Below are 14812 nucleotides of genomic sequence, written 5' to 3' on the forward strand. Positions count from 1 at the left end.
ATTCTGCAATTGTGTCTCAGAATAAGATTCACCTTGCTCTCTACAACAAACCAGCCACAGTTGTGAGGTATATAGTTTATTGTGAGGTTTCCAAACAAAAGGCAGTTCATAAGCAGTGAAAAGATCAATAGTACAGGTTATAATCCAATATAATCCATATTGCTAAAGCAGGAGACTTGAAGCACAGGTTCAGTATAAAGTCCATGAAATAGCATGAAGCAGCCTTCCCCAAGGCCCGGAGCCGGAGCTAGCCATAAAGCAACATTGGAACTGACAACTAGAAATCTCCAGAGCAGAGCATATATTTATTAAACATCAAAACAAGCAGCTTTCCCACCCAACTGATGATCTCAACACTTGGCCGCAATCCGTGGGCTCCGTCTCAACACCTGGGCACCTCGACCCTGGTTCTCAGCGTCTGTCTTATCATCTGCATTCCTTTCCTGTGAGAACTCCGGCCTCTCTACAGATACAGGCTGTGACTGAGAAAACTGAAAGCCAGCATCAGCTGCACTCTCACTCTCATCCCCATCATGCTGTTGTTGTTGAACCACAACACTAATGGCCAGTTAAGAGGGAAAGCAAAACCTTTAAAAAAAACTGAGCAAGCGAGGACACCAATCCGGTTTAAGACAGAGTGGTTCAGTTTTACGACTCAAAAAAAAAAAAGCTAGCTCAGTGTTTCCCAAAACACCCGGAGGGCCGAAGTTTGCCCGTGCCTGAGCTACAACTGCTGAGGCAAAACTTTCCTTGAACTTCGCGCATGCGCAGCAAAAAAAAACAAAAAAAAGCCCTTGTCGCTTTCAGACTCCCGAAGCCGCTCTCGTGTGCGCGCACGCTGGCTGTCACTTCCTGGCTGCTGGGTTGCCCGGGCGCGCACGTACGTACGCGCGCGTGTTTGCGTCAGGGGCGTGGCCAATGCTTGGTCGCGCTCCCTTGTGTTGTGTTTCGGGGCTTCTCCCCGGGCCCTTGTTGGCTTTTCGCGACGTTGAGCCTTGTTCTTGGTCGCGGCCGCTCTGCCTCGCTCCTCCTCGGCTCCAGGATGGCCGCTCAGGGGGTTCTCCCTCCTCCTCTCACGCCAGGGCCCCGGCTCGTCGAGAAAGGCAGGCGAGGAGCGGATTAGTGGGCCGAGGTGGGCCGCCTCCTGGGGAGAGAGAGCGAGAGGGAGGCCGGAGTGACAGTTCTTGCCTTCCCTCGGGAGAAGGCCTTCCTCCTCCACTGGGTCCTCGGTGTGGAAGGAAGGAAGCCGGCAGGCCTACACGAGAGTTTAAGCCAAGGCCTCAGGGGTTCGTATTGTTATTGTAGTTATTATTATTTCTATTTATTTACATATTGCTATCACGTGTATATAGGGCAGTAAAATAATCGAAAACACTATCGAGGGCCTAAAACAGGCTTGGGCAAACTTCGTCTCTCCAGGTTTTTTGGACTTCAACTCCCACAATTCCTAACAGCCGGCAGGCTGTTAGGAATTGTGGGAGTTGAAGTTCAAAACACCTGGAGAGACGAAGTTTGCCCAAGGCTGGATCAAACTCTAAAACTTATAATTTTGACGGGTTGAATAGCCCTTATCCAAAGTGCTTGGGACCGCAAGTCTTCTGCAATGTGTTCATTTTATTTTTAACTTAAATAAAATGTGTTCATTTTATTTTTTAACTTAAGTCCCATCATTTTCATTTCAGTTAACTGGCACCTCTGAGGGTTGGTAGATGCTCACTAAATGTAGTTTCTGGTTGCTTGGGAGTTGCTACTAAATAGGCCTAGTTTGTAGATTGCTATACCATAAACTCTGTATTGACTTGATAATATACAGTAGTTAAAAGCAAATTAGTACAACTCAAAGTTACATGCCTGCGAAAACTTTATTTCATATTATTTTTTATTTAAAGTGTATTTTCTCTAAAAATTATACTGGTTGCTTGAGAGTTCCAGTTGCTTGAGTTCCAGGTAACTCAGGCCCCTTCCACACAGATGAATAAAATCCCACATTTTCTGCTTTGAACTAGACTATATGGCAGTGTGGACTCAGATAATCCAATTCAAAGCAGATAGTGTGGGATTTTCTGCCTTGGTAGTCTGAGTTATATGGCTGTGTGGAAGGGCCCTAAGGGCCCGTCTGCACAGTCATATAACCCAGAATATCTAGGCAAATAATCCACTGTATCTGCTTTGAATTGGATTATCTAAGGGCTCTTCCACACAGTCATATGACCCAGACTATCAAAGCAAATAATTCACAATATCTGCTTTGAATTGGATTATCTAAGGGCCCTTCCACACAGTTGTATAGCCCAGAATATCAAGGCAAATAATCCACAATACCTGCTTTGAACTGGGGGCCATTCCATACAGGCCCTATATCCCATGATCTGATTCCAGATTTTGTTTTTATCCCAAATTATCTGGCAGTGGGGACTCATATAAAACAGGTAAAGCAGAAAACATGGGATCAGATCCTGGGATATAGGTCTATCTGGAATAGCCCTGGGTTATCTGAGTCCACGCTGCTAAATATTCCAGTACAAAGCAGATAATGTGGGATTTTATTCAGTTGTGTGGATGGGGCCTGAGTCCACACTGCCATATAATCTAGTTCAATGTGGATTTTATACAGCTGTGAGGAGGGGCCTGAGAGTCTACTGTACATATCTTCTGAAATCTCTTAGAAATAGGACCCAAGTCTAAACACAACATTCATTTATTTCATAGACACCTTATACATCCCTGAGAGTACTTTTTGACACAACATTTGTAATACCTTCCTGTGTAAACAAAGTCAATGTCTACTGAACTATTAGAAAGCAAAGGTGTCACTACCTCAGCCACCCATGTAGACAATTTTGGATTGTATTTTGCATTTTTTGAATTTTGAATAAGGGATGCTCAAATTATTATTATTATTATTATTATTATTATTATTATTATTATATTCTTCCTTTCACAATAGGACTCAATGCTGCTGACATATTGAAAACAATACAAGCCAAATATCAGAATAAAAATATAAATATGCAATTAAGAGTAAAAAAATCTCATGTGGCTACAATCCAAAAAATAGTCCCTTTGTAAAGATTGAAAGATTCTGTCCCCTATCTGTTGAGAGTATTTTCCAGTATAAGGTGGTGAATGATGTTTTAATTTTCCAGGTAGGTTTAAGTAAACAGGGGTGTTTTTTTGGGGGGGGGGGGGGTACAACTCCATTATCTGGACAGAGGCCTAAAGGTGGCAGATAGTCCCATTTTAATATAGGGAAGGGGTTGAAGGTGTCAAACCATTTCCCCCTGTTTTCCTGTTATTTCCACCACTTGCTGTCTGCAAGGACATTGCCCAAGGGATGCCTGGATGTATTACCATCTCATGTCCCCACGTGGGAAGCTGCGGCTTACAGAAGGGAACCCTCCCCATCTCATGGATTCGAACCACCGATCTTCAGGTCAGAAGTTCAGCTGGCACAAGGGTTTAACCCATTGTGCCACCATGGCTCCCTTTAGTCAGCAATTAATCATATGCAGATAGCTTAGTTTTATTGTGGCCTTGACCATAACATCATGATTATGGAAAATCTTTCACTTTAGACTTGAATTTCTAATATATATTACATCTAAGTTCTCCAATCTAGTCACATTTTATATATCATTTAGTCATTCAAACAAGATAAGCATATGTTAAAACAGAAGTTACACTGGCAGTCTTCAGAAAGAATTTGAAAACCTGGTTGTTCCAATGTGCCTTTTCAGATTAGGAATCTCCCACTACCAAATCCCAGAAGCACTTTAGTACCAAATCACCGCACACTGCACACCGCACTTATATCATAATCCCACACCCCTCCGATACATCAGCACTTTTAACCTTGTACCCCTACTCCGGCCGACTCAGTTTTTAATAATGTCTTGTCGTATTGCTATTGTTATTGTTTTTTTGCTTAACTGTTTTTATTTGCTAGATATTGTATTGTTGTATTGTGTTGGGCTTCGGCCTATTGTGAGCCGCATCGAATCCTGCGGGAGATGCTAGCGGGGTACAAATAAAGTAATAATAATAATAATAATAATAATAATAATAATAATGTTAGAGATCCACAAGACATGAAACAACTCTTCCTTTTAAGCAGTAGTGATATTTGGGATAATTTTGAAAGTGGAACTAATTTGTAGGAATTATTGTTTCATTTGTGCAATTAATTTTTAAATTAAGTTACTTTTTATTGAGAAATGCAATAGTTACCATATATAATTATGTATAGGTTGACCTCATGTACAAGTAAAAGACAGGTTTGGAAGCTGAAATTATGCATTATGATATGATCTGTGGATAAGAAAAGGGTCATTCTGCAGAAGGGGAAAGCACCAGCACTGCCTTGGAGCCAACTGTTCATGACTGCCACTTTTCCCACCCAGAGCACTGTACAAGGACTTCATGAAGCCCTAGTAAAATGCTAGGTTTTTTATTACTTTCTTTGCTTTACATATGTGTTTGCTGCTGTTTTTCTCCTGAGATGAATTAAGCTCCTTCTTTTCTGGGCTACTTAGTACATGAATCACCAAGTGCATCCCTTCCATCCTTTTGACCAAGCTGCCTCTTGCCTCACCTATTACTGCTGCGGCTTGCTCCTTTGCCAATTCCTTCTTGGCTGGCAAGACCTCACAGTCATGTTCTTGTTCCAGCTCCTTCTCCATCTTTGGCAGTAAAAATGCACTTCTCTCCTCTGGCTCCTGGTTCATAGAGACACTGTAGGGCCTCTCTGGAACTGTCACCTCTATAAGACATAGCTGACGTCATTGGACCTTTGGCCCACACTGGTCATTCTGCTGCCCAGCAGCTGTAGAAGAAGGAGAGGGCAGCAGCCACAGCGGTGGCTATAGCTACGACTGGAGGTGACCAGAGCAAGGTTTATTTAGCAAGGAGGAGAATGAAAGCATCCATTTTCATTTTCAACCAATACTGGTTTGTCCTTATGCGCAAACCGAAAATAGAAGTTTGTCTTGACTATAATTCTTACAAATTAACTTTGCTGGAAAAGCCATAATTTGTGTTAATTGTGATTAATAATGGACCATTATTAAAAGTTTGAGCAAATATTTGTTTTCTTGCTGCTTCAGTAGAGGATGAAAAGGGAAGGAGGAATACATGAACCTGAGATATTCTCATGGAATACTTCTTTACCTTTCAAATAAAGTAGCACCATGAAGCATCTTTTTCAAATAATACCTTGTTTTATGTCAAGTTTAGTTACACTTTGAGAATGAACATGAACCTTCACTTTCTTGCATTGTAATTAAATTATTGCAGCCTAATTGGTGAATCATGGTTAAGACTCTGAATACAAACCAGAATTTTGAAACCATTTGTAGTTGGAGGTCAAGTCATCGATTTACAGTTACAATGTAACCAATGTAGGAAGAGTTCTGGCATATGAGACAAAAAAGAAGGGACTGCTGATTTACTGTAATTTTCATTGTTTCTTAGACAGTTACATAGGAACCAGGACTCTCAGTATTATTTTTGTAATCAAAATATAATTATCCAACCCCTAATTATGAAATAAATAGATTGGTATTGATCTGTGTTGCAGAGAGTTAAGACACCACTAGTGAAGAATCGAAATGAGTAGTCGGCGAAAGCGTGCGCCTCCTTCGAGGGTGAATGATGAGAAGAAGAAGCAGCTCTGCTGGAATATGCATGATGACAGGAAACATGAGGTGATAGATTTAGATGCAGTGGATGAAGACCAACCTGTTGCAGGCACAAGTTCTTCTTCTGCAGCACTTATAGTTATAAGTGATGATAGTGCCGATGAAGAATTGATTCACAAAGAACACGTACAGAGATCCCTCATCTTTTCACCAGTAACAGATGATGCAGAAGATTCTTGCAATATCTTGGCTCCTGTATCTATACAGTTGAATATTGTAATACTTCCATATTGTCATGATCCTTCCTGGAAAATATTGTTTGGAGAGTTCAGTCTTCAACTTCTTCCTTATCATTTTCTAATTGAGAATATTCATAAAAGAGGTTTTACATTGATGAAAACAGAATCTAATGATAAACTGCATATATGTTTTCATGCAAAAAACACTGAAAAGGTTGATGAAAAGGAAGAATCAGTTCTGTGCAATTATGAAGAGGAAATCATGGTTGAATCATCTCTAAGTAGTGAAATTTTAGAGCACTTAATGTGGCTACAAAAGAAGAGAATAATTGTGCTATATCAAAGACCTGGAGTTACTAATTGTTTAAAGGTATTTGGATTATGTATTTCATAGAATATAAATGTTAAGGATAGACTTTTCCTTTTGGTCTTGATTTTGGTCCAAGTGCAGTTGCGTAACAAAATCTTGCATTTTGCCCCTATTATTGTGTAGTACTTAATCCTGTTTATTAGAATGTCTGAAGAAAAAGAGGGGAATCAGTGTTGTCATGTGGGTCGTAATTCATTTGCAATATATATTTTGATATTTGAACATTTAAGAAGTGAAATCTGTGTGAATTCAAGTCAATGTGTTGTGAGACTTCTCTGTGGAAATAAGTTCATGGGTTGATCTGGAAAGGATGCCTAAGGAAGCAGATTAAATAGTCTTGCCTGGGGCCCATAACATTTGCTTGCATTGCTGTAAATTTTCTCATTACATTCCTCCTCCTGCTAAAAGGGGTACAGTATTGAAGTATACTGCAAATATCGTTATTTGGATAGGAGCATACTCTCCAGAAAGGAGGTATAGGATTTTCAATCTACAATGGCTTTACTTAGTATTTAAACCTTAAGTGCTGTTTCCAGGCACTTATTATTTAAATTTAACATGGTCTTAGATACAAAAAGCTGTAATGTAGTCATAGTAATTTACTTTTCTAAGGAGTTCTGCACTTTCTTACTGATCCTGGACATTGTGCACCTGAAGATTTATATGGATAGGGCATTAAACATTATATAGGACATTTCAAAAAGACGAACCTGATTTGAAATCACTATATTCCTGCAATTATGAACCACCCATGAATTAAACTCTTACCACTTGAACGGGTGGAGTATAAAATGTCAAATGATTACTGCTAGATGCTTTTCCCTATGCAGAAAAGCTCCTAGTCTCAGTCATTTGCAAGATGACAATCCCACAATATAAGGCTTAATGAGATATTCTCCATTTGTGACATTCTTTTTTAGATTTGTTATTGGGTCAAAATGGTTAGTAAAACTTAAAAACTCATCAACTGTTTGTAACTTTTTGTGTAATTGTAACATGTTGCCATTGTGAATATACTGCTTTGAAATTGGGTCCATCATTTTGAAATACCCTGTATTTCAGGTGGCATCTACTCACTCAGTTACTCTAGGTTTAGTTTGCTTTCTGGGAACAATTTAAACTTCTGATAATGATTAAGTTGTACAGAACATCATATCAACATATCTACATTGACCAAGAGCTCTTTGGTGTTCTACGTCCAAAACTACAACAGCAATTGGATGACAAAAGTAAGGACGGCTGTCCAGCGAGGCCAAACTGAGTTCAGCTTCACTAGGCCCCACTGAACTTCATCCCTCTGCCACAGCAGCACAGAGGCAGTGTAGCCATCCCCTCAGGCCTGGTCTGAGGTACTGCACTTTAGACCAGCCCTGTTTTTTGTTTGTTTTAGTTTTTTGCGGTGTAGATGGGCCTCTTGTGTGGGTCTCACCTTCTTAAGAAGTTTTTGCTGCCTAAGGCTGAACATTCTTCCAAATAATATCTTTCTGAACTGATTATTTCATAACTTTGTGGTGCTAATACTTCTTTAAGTGTTTTCCCATATTGCCAAATGAATTTCAGTTTAGCACCCTTATACCTATAGCATTTCATTGTGACTTAATTTGCCTTAAGTTGAAATTCAGTCATCTTAAATCTGAACTGGAAATGTTGTGTCCAACAGTAAAACTGAGCATAGCTAATAAGTACAGTTTGTGTTAGAGGCTTAGTTTTGTGCTGTTTCCTCATTATAACCTTTAATTTATGAATTTGCCAACATATAAAAAAGCATATGGAGTATCTCTGATATCATTTTCAAAAAGACTAAACACCAAGCAACATCCAACTGAGTATGTACTTTTTGGAAGATGTGGAAGATTCTTGCTTACATCTCCCACTGCTTGGAAATATTTTGTTCAGTTCTTTGATGGCACTGTTGATTTTGGTTACCACGTTGGCAGCTGTAGAGAAGATACATTTAAAATTCCCCATTCTACTTTGTTGTCATTATTTGAATCATACAGATGTAGCTTTTCAGCTTGCTAAAGAAACAATGCAGGTACTTGAGTCTTTCATTCACAATTGTAGCACAGCAGTAGCTGTGCCAAAGGAATTTATATTGAGTAAAATTGATAGTGTAGGAGCAAATATATTCTTCCAATATATCTATCTGATCCATAACTGCATTTATGTAAAACAAAAATCTTGGATGACCCTACTATGAATTTCTTGTATTGCTTATACGTTGGCCTTTCATCACCCACTGCTCAGCATTTCCTGATGTATTTATCTTTTCAGTGTTACCTTTATGTTCTTGTTCTTACTTTCCCCCTCTTTTTGCTAGTGATTCTAAATTTTATTTGAACTTTTTAAAAATGAAAAACAGGTTGGAATATATCTCCTTGAAACTGGCTTAAGCAAACTTGAGTTTCTTAGTGATGGCGGTGGTCGAATAAAAAAAGCCAATCAGCTCCTTCAGAAATTGATGGAAAAATTCTATCACTTCATAATTCCAGGTAGTTTATTGTTTGTCCAAAATCCTAAAGTTGTGTGTCTCTATCGCCTGCACTTTCACTTGGCTTTGACTCTAACATTACTTGAATTATAGAAAGGAAAACCCCCTCAAACTACTGGTTGTCATTTTTCAGAATTTCAATGCCACCTCTCCCATCCATATCTGCTAACAAGTTCTCAAGGAATCACCAAATCTGCAGATCTATTTTCTTGAAGATGTGGAGAGTTGTTATTCAGTGTCAGGTTTTAGTTCTTTGAAACTTGCACAACCTAAATCTTGCTGTGACCCATGTTCCGTTTCATATTATACTTTGTCATATTATACTTTGTCATAATGTAAAATACATTTCCGATATAAAAATTAAAAATTCAAGTAATTCAAATGAATAAATGGGAATATTCATACATACATGTATGCCCCACTGCTTCTTTAAAGCAGTGGTTCCCAACTTTTGGTCCTCTGGGTGTTTTGAACACCAGCTCCCAACATTCCTCACAAGCTGGGATTTCTTGGAGTTGAAGTCCAAAACACCTGGAGGACCAAAGGTTGGGAGTCACTGCTTTAGAGGAACTGGAGCATATGGAAGACACCAGCAGGATCCCATCTGTTGCTGAATATAATAGTTTGGAAAATAATATTAATAACAATAATAAATATTTTTAACCTGCCCTCTCTCCCCGGAGGGACTCAAGGTGGCTTCCAAAAACAAAAGTGGCAAACATTCAATGCTGTATACAGTAAATAAAATAATAATAAAATCTGTAAAGAAAAAATTATTATTATTTATAATAATAAACTGTGACCTTTACAAGCATAGCTCAGTGTGTGAATAGCACATGGGTTATACAGCGGCAAGTTCAGTTTTAGCAATAATTGTTAGGGGACAAAGTCACGAGGAATGATGTTTCCTAAAGCCAAAATGAGCAGATAAGCATATGAATGGTGGGTGGAATTACTGGAATGTATTGTGATACTGTCTAAGAACCAGAAGGGAAACTGTCCAAGAAAGTCCTTAAAGGGCTGGATTGTATTATAATATGTATAGTGTGCCAGGAAACCATTGTTTTTGTTTAGCCCACTTATTGTCATTAATCTGGTGTTCAGAAAGTTGACACCACGAGGTAGAAAGTCACTCACCAGCTTTTATTATGCACTTGCAGAAGTAGGAGGTCAGCTTCTGGAGTCCAGTTTGCCCAAGCATGTAAATTTGAACAGTAATGTATAGTGTTCAATTTATCTTTATTGACATATAAACTATGTGATTGGCTACATACAAAAGGTCATTATTTCATTCAGTGTAAAAAAAAGAGATACATTGTCTTAAATCACCCTGTACATGCTGATCCAGAAATACTCAAGTAACAAGATGCCAAAAGATCCACTCCTTCTCCTGTTGATTGATTGGAGTTTGTGGATGTATTTCAGTTCTAATGTTTTCTTTCCAATCTTCATTTGTACAGGTTTTTAAAAATAATCTCAAGGACAACTGATATTTTTTTTCTCCTGCCTCAGAAAGCATTTATACTAGATTTAATGCAGCTTGAGACCACTTTATCAGCCAAGGTTCAGTCCTATATAATCATGGAGTTGTTTTACAACTTCTTAGCCTTCTTGACCATAGTACTGTTGCCTTTCCATATTGCAGCTCCCTGGATCCCATAGCATTGAGCCATGGCAGTTAAATCAATGTCAAAATGCATTGATTCTACAGTTTGGAGCCAAACCTTGTCTCCCCGTGACCATTGTTAAAATTTACCATTTTATCACCATGCTCACAAGCTTTGCATTCACACACACAGATTTCTCATCAAGCTTTATTCCTAGTTACTTCACTCTGTGTGTCTGAAGTAGATTTAAATCTACAAAAGGTTGTGTTAGCAACATCTTGCTCTCATACTCAGAGGTGATGCAAGACCCCTTTGCATTTTAACTCAAAATTGTTTGGCAAAAGAATATGTCAGAAAGCATTTTGGGGAGAGAAAGATCTCCTTATGGGGAAATAGGACGGGATATAAATAATGTTTGTGTGTGTGTGTGTGTGTGTGTGTGTGTGTATAAATGTTTATAATAAAACAAACATAATATTTAGTACAATAACATTCATATTTGAATGTTTGTGGGAAAATGGTGGTGGTGCCCTTGAGGGGACTTTCCCCTCTTCACGGAATGATTCTTCACTCAATGAGTTACATCAAAATCCATAATTTTGGCCCCAAAACCAGCCCTCTACTTGTACACAAGGATATTAAATAAAACTATGTAACAGATTTTGAAAAAAAAAAACTATTCCAGGTTTGAAAGTGTTACTCCTGCTTTAATTGTGCGATACCTACTTTAAAAGTAGTTGTTATATGCCGGAAACTTCATTTTTGTGGTTGCAGGAAACTGTTGAATTGGTTAAGACTCTATGAGATATTCATTGAAAAACTATAGCAAAATGTGCTGCAATATGTCCCACAAAAACAAAGTTTTTGCATTTTAATAAGCTTTTTCCATGCTTTTATGATAGAAGCAATTAGGAAATGATATTTATAATCCAGGAACAAAAATTGTGTTGCATAGTGTAATATGGCTATTTTTGAAGTGATTTCATTAAACAACTCATATATGACATTTTAAAAGTTATAGCTGACATAGCTAGTCCCAACTCTATTTTTTTTCACTTTTGATCAAATGTAGCCAATTACCAGAATTAACTTTGAGTGCTATGATCTCAATTTCCTCTATCAACACTTGGAAGCAATGTTGCACTGCATTGTTACTCCCTAATATATGGGTAAAGGACATACGGCATCCGGATATCAACCAACTACCTCTTCCACCATTCCTAACCATTTGTTGTGGTAATGGGCTGATTGTAATTAGAGACCAAATAACCTGAAAGGCCATTGTTTTTCAGCTGTACCATAATAATAAGAAATAATAATAGAACTTTCATTTATATCTTGCCCTATCTCTCTGATGGGACTCGGGGCAAATTCCAAGCATAAAAGGCAAACCTTCAATGCCTGAACATAACAACAGTGTTGCAACATTCACACCTGCCTCAAACAAACAAGAGTTCTTTCTCCCTCCTGGACATTACACAGATATATAAACCTCACTTGCCTTGTTTCCAACAGACCTCACAACCTCTGAGGATGCCTGCCATAGATGTGGGCAAAATATCAGGAGAGAATGCTTCTGGAACATGGCCATACAGCCTGGAAAACTCACAGCAACCCAATAATAACAATACATCCATAATAACAAAAAATGACAACCAAATATATCAAAGAATATTATAAAAGCAAATTATAACTTAACTAAAATTAAATGAAAAACACAACCTATTATATCACACATTAAACAAAATACATCTTTTGTCCATTTATTTTGTTATCTTTGTTGAAATAGATTAAATGTATTACAGATACTACTGACAGTAGATTAATGCCATCTATATGTATTTTAGATATTCTGGAAGAAGATGAAGAGGAATCTGACAGGGATATTGAACGTCAGAATATTGAAGAGCTCTATGACTATGTGAGGCTTATGCATCAGAAAGAAATACAGTTTTTGAAGGAAAATGTACAGCATTCTGCATTGATTCCTGTGCTAAGGCCATATCAAAGTGAGGCTGTAAATTGGATGCTTCAGCGTGAGAACTTTAGGAACGTAGCTACCAATGGCAAGTAAATGGAAATGATAACATAAATGTGCTATTGATAGATATGCATGATGATGCATTTCGTATAAAAAGTTGCAAGTAACTTTTTCCAGCTCAGATTTATAAGTAGACTTCAGAAACTTCAAAAATAATCTCTGTTTCTTTGTTAATATACACAAAGCTGAGCAATAGTGAACATGAAGAGATCAGTTTAGCCTAGTGTCTTGTTTTTTTCAGTGACCCCATTTACTCTGATAGTATACCAGTGCAAGGTGGCACCCAGGAAATAAGCAGCCATGCAGAACAATGTAGAAAATATTAAACAGCCTTGGTCACTGCTTCATGTCTTTCTTGTACTTTACTCACATAAAACTCCCTGTTTTCTCTTCTTGGTTACTCTGGGTTGGCAAATTTATGTACATTTTCTATTGCAACTTTACTGAGATGTATGCATCTTATATTGGTTATTACTATATGGCTTATATTACTAAGTAGCTGTAAAACAGATAGACCAAAGTAAAGCAAAATACCACACACCCAACATTGTAATATCTTTATTGGTCAGCAAAAACTCCCGAGTACAAAGTCTGACCAAGTGTTATCTTTTTTATTCTGTAAGATTCTTACAACTCTTTTAATGTGTACATTTCATGTTATGGACACTTGGTGGGACATTAGCCTGTAACAGAGTATAGGGCGGAAGGAATTATGAAATGGGGAAAGATGATTCCTCAAAACTTTTGATTCTGCACTTTCAGATTTGAAGAGATGGAGGAAAGGGATCAAAAGGAATAAAAATAACATGAACAGGATATGCATGATACTCATTTTTTTTCCTCCATAGAAAATGCCCTCCACTACTTATGGAGAGAGTTTATAACTTTAGATGGACTAAAGCTCTATTATAATCCTTTTACTGGCTGGTAAGGATTGCTATTTTTAGTATTTCATCCAAAGAACACAATAGAATCATTACAAATAAAGCTATAAATAATGTTTTAACTTTTTCTGAAAATGCCTTAGACTCATTTTGAATATCTTCTTAAATACAAGCAATAAGATGTATGGCACAGCTGCTTTTTAGACATTTCTGATGACATAAAAATATGGTAAAACAGTGTTGTAGCTCTGGTAAATTAATAGTGCTAATGTTTATTCATACTTAATTGATAATGGGTTATTTAGATTATTGGCTTCCTCTGTTCCAAAAATATCTATGTACTATGACTAAAGCAACTTCCAAGTTGATCTTATTCTGTAGAAAGCCAAATCTTAATAGACCACATAATCTGTGCTTATTTTTTGGCATATCCATTTAGAATATTGTGCCACCTTTGGCAAAACCAAAGAAATAATTTATTTCAGTTTATTTATGATTATAAATTATACACAAGTATGATATGTCCTTAACTAGGATGACTCTTTGGTCTTCAGCATTATCCGTGAGTGTCCTGTTGCTGGGCCTCGATGGCCTGGAGGAATATTAGCAGATGAGATGGGCCTTGGAAAAACAGTAGAAGTCTTGGCTCTTATTCTGACACACACTCGAAAAGATGTCAAACAGGATGCTCTGATGTTACCTGAGGTGAGAAACCTGTAGTAGGAGTGTGGATGGAATCATAGAACCATAGTATTGGAAGAGACCTTATGGGCCATCCTATCCAACCCCCTGCCAAGAAGCAGGAAAATCTCATTTAAAGCACCCCAGACAGATTGCCATCCAGCCTGTTTAAAAGCCTCCATGAAAGGAGCCTCCACTACACTCCGGGGCAGAGAGTTCCACTGTTGAACACCTTTCATAGTTAGGAAGTTCTTCCTAATGTTCAGGTGGAATCTCCTTTCCTGTAATTTGAAGCCATTGTTCCACATCCTAGTCTCCAGGGAAGCAGAAACCAACCCTTCTCCCTCCTCCCTATGACTTCTCCTCACAGATTTATACATGGCTATCATGTCTCCTCTCAGCCTTCTCTTCTGCATGCTAAACATGCTCAGCTCTTTAAGCCGCTTCTCATAGGGCTTGTTCTCCAGACCTTTGATCATTTTAGTCACCCTCCTCTGGACAAATAATAATAATAATAATAATAATAATAATAATAATAATAACTTTATTTATACCCCGCCACCATCTCCCCAAGGAACTCAGAGCAGCTTACATGAGGAGAAGCTCAACAACACATGATAAAACAACAAACAATAGTAAAAACAACAAGCAATAAACAAAATAAACAATACAATTAGTATAACTCAGAAGAATTTAAAAACCTATGGCTGGGCCAGATGTAATAGTTAAAACTTAAAGTAAATGCTGGACATGAACAAAGGATGTATCTAGTAGTCAATATCTCCCTTAAATTGTGGTGCTCAGAATTAGACAAAGTATTCCAGGTGTGGTCTGACCAATGCATAGAGGGGTAGCATGACTTC

At 37.9% G+C, this 14812-nt stretch overlaps 1 protein-coding gene across 4 annotated transcripts in view; it reads left to right on the top strand.

The window, feature by feature from the left end:
• The first annotated feature begins 885 nt into the window (after nt 1-885).
• The window catches only part of SHPRH (SNF2 histone linker PHD RING helicase), a 47627-nt gene continuing 33700 nt past the window's right edge, over nt 886-14812 (top strand). Inside the window, exons 1-6 of one of the 4 annotated variants that reach the window (XM_060753510.2) lie at nt 886-1301; nt 5576-6245; nt 8608-8737; nt 12191-12409; nt 13233-13311; nt 13823-13973. In XM_060753510.2, coding sequence (XP_060609493.2) covers nt 5607-6245; nt 8608-8737; nt 12191-12409; nt 13233-13311; nt 13823-13973 — 1218 coding nt within the window. In that variant the 5' untranslated portion in view covers nt 886-1301; nt 5576-5606. The remainder of the gene's footprint in view (nt 1302-5575; nt 6246-8607; nt 8738-12190; nt 12410-13232; nt 13312-13822; nt 13974-14812) is intronic. The other 3 variants (XM_060753509.2, XM_060753511.2, XM_060753512.2) reach the window with 3 other exon arrangements.

Source organism: Anolis sagrei, chromosome 1 (genome assembly GCF_037176765.1).
Source record: "Anolis sagrei isolate rAnoSag1 chromosome 1, rAnoSag1.mat, whole genome shotgun sequence".
Taxonomy (NCBI): Eukaryota; Metazoa; Chordata; class Lepidosauria; order Squamata; family Dactyloidae; genus Anolis; species Anolis sagrei.